Consider the following 10252-nt stretch of genomic DNA (forward strand, 5'->3'; position numbering starts at 1 on the left):
GTGCTTCTGTATATTCTTACATTATGTACGTGTTGGCATTTCGGATAACATTTTTTTTGGACAAAAATACACTTACACTCACACACACACACACACACACACACACACACACACACACACACACACACACACACACACATAGAGGTCTGCGTGTCGTCATGGTGTCTCTGCAGGCTGTGAATGATGTACTGGTTAAATGAGCAGCTTTATCAGAGCAGCGGCTTCATGTCATCAATATCCTCTTATATAAATGTCAGCCAGGCCATTTTACTCACAGCTATTTCCCACACTGCTGATTACATTACTCTCTCTCTCTCTATCCACCGCTTACCTCTCTCGCCCCTCCACCTCTCCTTTCTTCTCCCTTTACCTGCCCACCATTAATCGTTCAACCTTTCCCTCGTCTGACTCGGTGGCTTTTGTTTTTTTCTTTGTTTTCCTCTCTTCCTCTTTGTCTTGTTCATGAACTCCCCCCCTTCTCTCGCTCTCTCTCTCTCAGGCAGTCTCTCTCTCTCTCCTGCCCTCTCTCTCTCTCTCTCTTCAGTAGTGTGTCAATAGCCTGCCTCCATGAAACAAGTCAATTTTCTGCTGCCTTGGCAGGGGAATAAATCTTGGAGCAATCTGAGAGGCCACAGATATTGTGTGTGTGTGTGTGTATGTGCACATACACTAACACTTACACACAGGCTAAAATATGTGGCTTGGCTGAGATGTTTCTCACAAGGACAACTTCATTTGTGGATCACACTCACACACTCACACATACACACACATATACTCACTTGTGCTGGTCAAGTGATTCACTACCAGTATTTCACATGTATTGAGGCCTGAGAGGCCAGCTGATTTAAAGGAAAATGTCAGCCCCAGAAGGACATTTACCTCCACACACAGAGAGACAGAGACACACACACACACACACACACACACACACACACACACACACAGCTCTTTACAACTACAACATCCTGTCAATTTCAAACAGAAGCTGTTTCTTAAGAGTGATTATGTATGCAGTTATTTATAAAATATAAATTTTCTCATCCATTCATAATCTTGATACTGGCACCAATTAGCATGGCCTGAAACAAATATTTGTTCAAGAGATTAGTTCACTTAGTAAATGGGATAAAATATGTCTTAATCTCTTGAAATCTTGACACGCTGAATTTTTGCACTTAATGCGTCTTCATCATACTCCGGTAACAGAGGAACATCGCCTCGATGCCTGAGCGGCTGCTGGTGGGCTGTCAGTGCCGTCGATCGTCGACCTTTCCATCCAATCAGTGCGGCTCTGGAGGGTCGTGACCCTCGGCGTCTCCTCTTGCCTCAGGAATACTTTCATTCCCATTGATCTGGAGAGGCATGGCGTTCGATCAATGTAGTAGCGAGGTGGCATTTAAAAGCTGTGGTGGTGAACAGAGAAGATTGTTGTTAGAGTTTTTGTAGTGTTTCACACTTCCTGAAGCAAAGTTCTTCTTCAAAGCCCTTCAGATTTAAATGAGAATCAAAACTCTACATTTGAGTGTCTGTGTACTTCTCAAAATGTGTGCAGTATATCACTCAGCAGATCAGACTGACTGGATACAGCAGAGTTGAACATCAAAGGTGGATAGATGGTGATCAAACGTATCGTATATCACCACATAGTACCTCTCTTTTTTGTCTCTTTCTACTCCTTTATTCATGACCGCATTTTAATGAAGTCATCATTGAGTGACAGACTGCACCTCCGCCCAGCTCTAACCTCCCATTCACAGTCAGTCAGCCTGCACTAATAGACTCACAGAGAACTGATGCGGAGGAACGCCCACTCAGTAATGCAGATGATTTAGTTAAGCGATATCCTCCAGAGCTGCTCTGAGGTCTTTGGGGCGTTAGTTTAGTTTTTATCAAATGAACAGTTTAATAAACAAATACCAAATCAAATGTAAAGCAATATTACTATAAACACCAGAAGGTAAAGTGATTATTTCATCCCGACCACACAGGCTGCATTCAGTGTCTTTCATATCACGCGCAGCCACCTCCATGTGCAGATGTGCATTTATGTTCTCTAACACACACACACTCTGTTATAGCCCCAAACTGATTTCAGAATCGTGCTGTCGATATGCTGAAGGTTTACAATAATCTCTTCTATTTATTCTACTTTTCCCATTTGTCCAGAGGTGATAGAAGGAGCTAATCAGTGAATTGAGGTTTCTGTCAAACGGCGGCAATCGTTTGAGACCGTCTGGATTAAAGAGGCTCTGTTTTTGTCTGATGCTGCTAAACACCTTGCCTTTAATTAAACATTGATTTTCCTTTAGCACACTTCTCATTGACAAATGGTGCATTGCTCAAGCTCTCCAGCAATAACAATATTTGTTGTTATTAATGACCGCCGACTACTTTTCCGTGGCAGAAAAAAAAAACATCCCTTTGAGATTATCTCTTGAATGTCGTTAAGTCGTCGCCCAGCAGCAGGTAGTTAACTATCCAACCTTGGATGTGACACCCTATTGACCACAACTGGCTGGAAAAACAATGGCCTGGATCATTACATCGGCTGACATATGGAGAGAGTGATTTCCAACTAACTCTGTGCTGTCCCTGAAATGAACCTCCTGGAGAGGAGAGAGGAGAGGGTAGTGGGGATGAGAGAACAAAGATTAATAAGACGAGAGGAAACAAGGAGAGCAGACCGATGAGATGAGTGCAAAAGACGAATGTGGAGGTAAACAGTTGTAAAAAGTTTTGGCAGGAAGGACTCAAAAGAGAGGAAACGTTAAGAAGAGATGAGAGGAAAGAAAAGAAGAGAAGAGAAACGAGAAGGAAGGGGAGCAAGAAGAAGAGTACAGGAGAAAAAAGGAAATGAGAAAGAAGGGAAAAGGAAACCAAAACGACATTACAAATGGAGAGGTGTGAGGGATTATGAAAAAAACTGTAAACAGATGGTATTAATTTAAGGAAGAAAATTAAGAAATAATTGAAATAAAACAAAGAAATCAGAACTTTCAGATAGTGTTCAATCATCCTCCATCTTGACACACACAAAGGTCATCTGGATATTTCACATTGTGTTTCATTGGGTCGGGCCTTTACACAGCACATAAATCTCCTCTTTCCCAATCCAGACGTGCGAGAACTCAAAAACCTGAACATTGAAATCGGAGTTACAAGTTCTCTCATCAAAGCGGTGATTTGTCACAGTCTGCAGCTAGGGAGGAGGAGGAGGGGGGGGAGTGAAGGTCACAATTAATGAACACATCAGACCATTGTCATCAGTCATCGGTAATGAATAAATCACTTTGGTCGCGGTTGGCGAGGACGGCAGTCTGGCAGATCCTGGCCGGAAAGGGATCAGATTAACGCGAGAAGCTTGCTAGGACCTTAACGTGGTCAGACCCAGCTTGGCCTTTTACTCCTGCATCAGTATATTGCACAGAATAATCTACATTTGTCTTTCAGACAAAGCAAAACTTAATACATTATTTTTCCTTGGTCTTTGTCGACAAACACTTGATGTTAGGGAGGCAGTAGCTCAGTGGGTAGAGCTTCCACTTGGGAACCGGGGGGTTGTCGGTTCAAGTCCCTGCCGAGGTGCCCCTGAGCAAGGCACCGAACCCTCAATTGCTCCCCCTCTGCGAAGTGTGGTAACGTAATGTAAGTCGCTTTGGATAAAAGCGTCTGCCAAAATGATCGTAATGTAATGTAATGTTATATTGTTCTTTTTCTGCTCCTGTTTAGTTTGAGTTACAGTCAGGCAGACTGTAAGGCAAAAAATGGGAGTAAGGTGACTACTCAGAGAGTATACCCAGAGAGTATACCCAGAGAGTATACCCAGAGAGTATACCCAAAGAGTATACCCAAAGAGTACCCAGAGAGTATACCCAGAGAGTATACCCAGAGAGTATACCCAGAGAGTATACCCAAAGAGTACCCAGAGAGTATACCCATTGAAAACCTAGAGAGTTTAAAGCTGATGGTCGTTGGATCAAAATGTTAGGTCGGTAAGACCGACAGAAGGACAGAACCGCTGATTGAGTGTCCAGCATGGTGGTTTATTATACGTTGATATTATATGCAAGAATTTAGCTCAGTCCCAAACATCCGTGTTTCCTTCTCTCTGTCCCTCTGTTCCCTCTGTCTCTGGCTGGTAAAAACCCAAAGTAGAGCCATCGATCATAGGAAGCTCCTTGCTCTGTGTTCTTCAAGGTGCAGCTGTCCTGTTTTCTCCTCCAAGCCGCAGGCTCTGAACAACAAGACATTCATCATAGGTCAAATCCCCCCCCCCCCCCCCCACCCCCCACACACACACACACTCCTACTCTTCTGTTTGGACAGGGGGGTGTATGTATCCATGTAAAAAGGTCAGATTTACCAGAATTCAGTCGCATTGGTTGACGTGGGTGTATGCGTTGTTGTGTCTGTTTACCTTGAATACCTTTTGGCACTTAGGTTGAACATGGACTCTCTCTCTCTTTTTCTCTTTTTCTCTTTTTCTCTTTCTCTCTTTCTCTCTTTACGTCTTTTGCCTTTGCGTGGTTGCTGCCCGCCGTGGTCAGGTTGACAGTGTGATTACTAGTCTACATCAGCTTTAGGTCATACATGGACAGCAGCTTGTTAGAGGCCTTGCTTTCAGGTTATACTTTCATACCTGCATGTCATACCTCTGTATTCACACCCGCGTGGTTTGGTCCAGTTCAGTTGCACCAAGGTTAGTTTCCCTCATAGGTATAGTTCGTTTCAGGGCTGACAGTACTATTGAACTTCACTCAAGACTAAAGCAACCCCACAGCGACTGGTTCAAGGAGGTAGTCTAAGATCAGTTCCAAGTGAACTCTGTCGTTCATTCATAATTATTCTGAACCAACTATAGGGTTATCTATTGATTCATAATTGGAGAGGGTTACGTGTGGTTAGTATTAACAAATCACAAGTAAACGGTTTTGATCAGCCATAGCAAATCAAAGGGATGCTGTGAAAAGGTGCCACACTTATGTATCACACTTACACGACACGTTATCATCTGAACAGGTTGAAGGTTAGCAGGTGGTTGCACGTGCTCAGTGTGTGCTCCATCTTCCAGTTCATCCATCAGTAGGGCAGTACACCTTCATCTCTTAATGTGCTGTTGCCAGATGTTGTCTCTAAGTCAAATCAGTTGATTTAGTTATCCTGAATGAGCGGAGCAAGTGATTTTACAGCTGTTTTGATAAATTGATCAGACCAAAGTAAACTAACTACAGCTCTGAACACAACCAAAAGTTCTCTGGGACTTTTTGTCTCCAACCAAAGCTCAATATTTCTGAACCAAGGAGCTACACACAAGTATTGAATTTGTTCAGCTTTTATTTAACTATAATTTTCACTTCAGATGTACCTGAATACAATGTTGCAGCTGTCTTTTGAGCACTGTTGATTATAATCAGTAGTTCAGGGGATGCAGCTAGAAACATGGAAAACTAATTCTCTTTCCTTTTAATAGACATCCACAGCTCTCTAATGGTAGTTGTATCAGTGGAGGCCTGTACAGCCACAGGGGTCTGTATTTACAGCAGGGCAGCCTGGGGGCCCAGGCCGGCTCTTTACAGAGCAGACTTCCCACAGATGAAATTTAAACCTACGTGGAAAAGCAAGCATTTCTCCATTCCTGGGTGGGTATCAGATGAAGACAGAACATCCATCAGTGTGGATGTTGGGCTCAGTGATGGAGAATGAAACGAGCCGGGTGCAGGCAGGAGGCCCGCTCAGAAAAGATCCAAGACAAGGCGTGTAATCAAATGTCACAGCATGACCAAAGCAGGAGTAAATTATGAAATAAAACTGTCTGAGGACTTTGTCAGACCTCCAAAAGGCTGTGACTGCAGATGGCCTCCACAGACCTCAAACCACTCATTGACTTATTTATTCATTCACTTATTTATGCTGCTACCAAGACATGTGGAGCTCCTTGGCTCATCAATGGACCATGGCTGTCTGTCTCAACTGAACTATGTATTTATTTGGCAATTCTCTATGTATGTACATATGTATATTTATATTTATAATTACATAAATTCCTCCCGCTACGCTATAATATTAAACACATATAAAATAATAAAAATAATAATAATAATATAAAAATATTATTACTTCTCCTTTATATATATTTCATTTGTATTCGTTATTTTATGGCCACATTAATTATTATTATTATTATTATTATTATTATTATTATTATTATTATTAATAAACCTGTAAGCATAAACCAGTCAGAAGGGCTGTGTTAGCGCGGTAGTTTGGTTACAGTAGTGCAATAGTTGAAAAATCCTCTGTAATAGTTATGCATTTTGTTGTAGCTAATTTGTTTGCATGTTTTCCAATGAACTGTTCACAGTTGATTTTAGTTTGCGTGTGTTCGTGTGAGGCCACTCAGTAGCTCTGATGTCCTAGCAGCCAATCACAGCTCCTGATTCTGCTCTGTGGGTTGGATCTGCTTTCATTTGTGTTCAGCTCTCTGGCTGCATGTCCTTAAATACAGACAGGGGAATTTAATGCTGAAGCTAAATATCAACCCTTAGAGGCCATTGAACAGTGACAACGAAAATGTCAGGAAGTTTGTGGAATAACATGTCAAGTTTGGGTTTTTTTTGTATAACGGAACCAAACTTATTCGTTATTTAAACACAAATGAATTCAATTGATAACTGAAAAGCTCAATGATAATTTGTTTGTATCTTTTCACCAATGCTTCTTAGACGAAGAATTATAATATTATATCTATATCTTCTAAAATCTTCTATAAATATGTGAATTAATTAATTAAATTGTAATTCCTCATTGAGAAACAACCCAGGCTGCTCTCCATGTCACAGCTGCAGCTCTGCAGTAACACAATCCGTTCTATAGCTGCTGGAGTAAAGCTTTCCAGATGTTTTAGTGTTTGACAGCCTGCCAGTGTGTGAGGGTCAGGGGTTGGTCCGTGTTATTGATCCGTTCTAACACTGGAATTATTACATGGAAATTATTGTAAGTTTAAGTGACCAGTATGAGCAAATGTGTAGAACAGTGTATCGAAACCTTTGAATAATCTGCAATGTTAATCATAATAATATTTACCATTAAGTTAGTCTTAGTTAGTATCCTTTTGGTTCAACTTTATACCGAACATTTGAAATAAGAAACACATTTCATTTGATGATCCAAATGTCAAACAAACTGAAACTCAAGCCCCTTATCAGCTTATCAAGTTGAGAGTCAAGAGTAATGTAACAGCATAACAGCTCAAACTATTGTCGCTATTATCATTGTTCGTTGTTATTCTATTTGTATTGATGCCGTTAAACTGGTGACATCAGTCTGATGCTGATCACTGTGAGCTGGAAGTGCAGCCTGCACATTGTGACGCGGTGGTTGATGGGAGGCCGGGCCGTGGCTCTCCGGGCTCTTTGCTGTTGAGTTATAGCGCAGTGGGGTCGGTGCCCTTCACTGTCACTCCGTCTTTATCAAGCTGACGCGTGTCTCTCTGTATCCCTGAGCCTCCACACACACACACACACATGCACACACACACGTTGTCATTTCTATTTCTGTACGTAATTGGCCTAAAGATTGACGCAGAGCGCGTCTCTATCCACGTTGGCACGCGTGATGTCAATTATTCCAAGTATGTAAATGAGACTGATATCACGCAGAGAAAAACATTTGCTTGTTTTTGTGACAAATTATATAATTTTAGCTAGAAAGTGCTAAGTGGGCCGCTCTAGTTTCTAATTGGACTCCTCCTCTCCGCCATGCCCTCTAATTACCGCTCCTCTGTAGTCTGCCTGCATGTGTGTGTGCGGTTTGTGTGAGCGAGAGAGAGAGGGAGGGAGAGAGGGAGAGGGAGGTACGGTCGTAATTGATTGCCTTCCAGTCAGCAATAACTTGTTAGTGTTGGTCAATCGCTGCTGCTTTTGGTGCATCACCGTCCACCGGATGGCTTCTTCTCCGTGGACCGGAGCCGAGGGACTCTAACAGGAACTCCAGTCTCCCTGCAGCCTCAACGGCCAACATGCGGCTGCAGAGGCGTCTGTGATCCCGCATATCCGACCGGCGGAATTCCGTTCCTTGCCTCTCTTTCTCTCTGTCACACACTCTCTCCACAACTTTTCCCGGCGCGTCCTTCGTTTTAACTCGGTGCTTCCCAAACGAGTCGCCGAGCCGCCATGACCTCGAAAGACGAGTCGAAATGTCCCGCGGTGATGGAGGAGCGGAGACGCAGCCCGCTGGATCAGCTCCCGCCGCCCGCCAACGCCAACAAGCCGCTGACGCCGTTCAGCATCGAGGACATCCTGAGCAAGCCGTCGGTACGGAGGAGCTACTCGGCCCTGTGCGGAGCGGCGCACCTGCTCTCCCCGGGAGACAAGGTGCCCTCGGCGGGTCACAGCCTGTCGGGCCGCGCTCTGCTCAGCCAGACCTCTCCGCTCTGCGCCCTGGAGGAGCTGGCCAGCAAAACCTTCAAAGGCCTGGAGGTCAGCGTGCTGCAAGCCGCGGAAGGTGAGACACTGCTGTTCTTCTGCTTTAATTACGGAGGGGAGAGTTCTAGGGTTTTATTGTTTGAAAATTAAGCCGAGTAAAATAAATTAAAACATTTGTTGTCCCGCTTGTGAGAGAGAACAGCGCGTCCGAAGGAGCAGTTTGTTTTTGTGATTCATAAATTCACAAATTACTGTTATTGATTTAATGGGAAAGGAAACACATGCAGACTAAAGCTGATATTTCCTACAGAAGTAGCAGATAGTAGTAATAGTAGATAACAGATTTTGTATTATGTTGGTTCGACATATATTTTTGTTCCAGTTTCGTTTTTATTATTTTTATCTAAAAGTGTGGTCACATTTAATCAAACTCTATAATCATAATTACAGTAAATTTAAAACAGAATTTTTATGTATAATAATTTGAAGAGCGTTGAGGTATTTTAGTTTTCTCGACTCTGATTTCTGACTCGTGGTTTCACCTGAAAATGTCTAATTTATTTATGAGTAATTTGGATCCAGTTTGGTCCCAGAGTTGTGATCTCGTGTGTTTTGGTAGGTGACTGCTGGGCACTTGGGTATTTGCCTGAAGCACGTGGTTTGTTGACGTGTCACTATGTTCATTTTATTTTTCCCATCATATAATGTATTTCCCCTTTATCTCATAGGCAGGGACGGTCTGACGCTCTTCGGCCAGAGGAACAACCCCAAGAAGCGACGGAAGTCTCGCACGGCCTTCACCAACCACCAGATCTACGAGCTAGAGAAGCGCTTCCTGTACCAAAAGTACTTGAGCCCGGCAGACCGGGATCAGATCGCCCAGCAGCTCGGCCTGACCAACGCTCAGGTCATCACCTGGTTCCAGAACAGGCGGGCCAAGCTCAAGCGGGACCTGGAGGAGATGAAGGCGGATGTGGAGTCCGCCAAGGCCGTGGGCACCGTGGCGTACGAGAAGCTCTCCAAGTTGGCTGAGTTGGAGAAGTGCGCGGCGGGGGGCATGGGTGGGGGGCTGAACATCAAGGCACAGGGCCACACCGAGCCGGAACCGGTCTCCCCGAGGTCCCACCATGACAGCACCGAGAGCTTCGACTCCAGCAGGCCGCACATGTCGCCGCCTTCGCCCGCCTCCTCTCGCTACACAGACCGCCTGAGCAGCAAGTGTTGCTCGGAAGATGAAGATGAGGAGATCGAGGTGGACGACTGAACCTTTTCACACGAGCTCCTCAGATACCGAGCAGCATTTACCTGCAGAGACTCTGGATTCATGACTGCGGACTCGAAGGTTTGCGTCACCAGGCAGCGCCAACTGCCAACGTCAGCACGCCTGATAAACACACACACACTATTGCGGACAAACAGAGGGAAGATGCTTATACAGACACAGGTGCACACACACACACACACACACACACACACACACACACACACACACACACACACACACACACACACACGGATAATCACTGATTTCCCCGCATGATTCATTTGGTTTGATTTTGTGAAATGACTCTTGAGCTTCATTTTCGTTAAGCTCGAGACGCTATTCAGCTTTTTTGATATCAATAAACGGTTCTGAAAAGATAATCACACGCTGAGAAATGTGTAACTGCTTGTAATAAATGACAATTTAATATATTTATAATGGTTTGTATACCTTTTAAGTGCCTTTATCCAAAACGTAAACTGTATAAATTGTAATGTAAACTATACTCACAGTGTAAAATAAAATACCTTTTCAAATATACAGTCTGCCTAGCAACGTTTCT

General features: G+C 43.8%; 1 protein-coding gene across 1 annotated transcript; it reads left to right on the top strand.

Moving 5' to 3' along the window:
- The first annotated feature begins 8174 nt into the window (after positions 1 to 8174).
- Positions 8175 to 9690, top strand: lbx1a (ladybird homeobox 1a). Its single transcript, XM_076160465.1, has 2 exons — positions 8175 to 8505; positions 9155 to 9690. The coding sequence occupies exons 1-2, from the start codon at positions 8175 to 8177 to the stop codon at positions 9688 to 9690; spliced, it is 867 nt and encodes a 288-aa protein (XP_076016580.1).
- The last annotated feature ends 562 nt before the right edge of the window (positions 9691 to 10252 follow it).

The sequence above is a fragment of the Genypterus blacodes genome, unplaced genomic scaffold, assembly GCF_046128005.1.
Source record: "Genypterus blacodes isolate CSIRO-AG114 ecotype Tasmania unplaced genomic scaffold, CSIRO-AGI_Gbla_v1 ptg000105l_1, whole genome shotgun sequence".
Classification (NCBI taxonomy): Eukaryota; Metazoa; Chordata; class Actinopteri; order Ophidiiformes; family Ophidiidae; genus Genypterus; species Genypterus blacodes.

Bases quoted from the DNA above. Each gene is read 5' to 3' on its own strand.
- lbx1a (XM_076160465.1), top strand. From the start codon at position 8,175: ATGACCTCGAAAGACGAGTCGAAATGTCCCGCGGTGATGGAGGAGCGG. The intron at 8,506-9,154 runs GTGAGACACTGC...TTTATCTCATAG, and splicing joins CGTGCTGCAAGCCGCGGAAG to GCAGGGACGGTCTGACGCTC.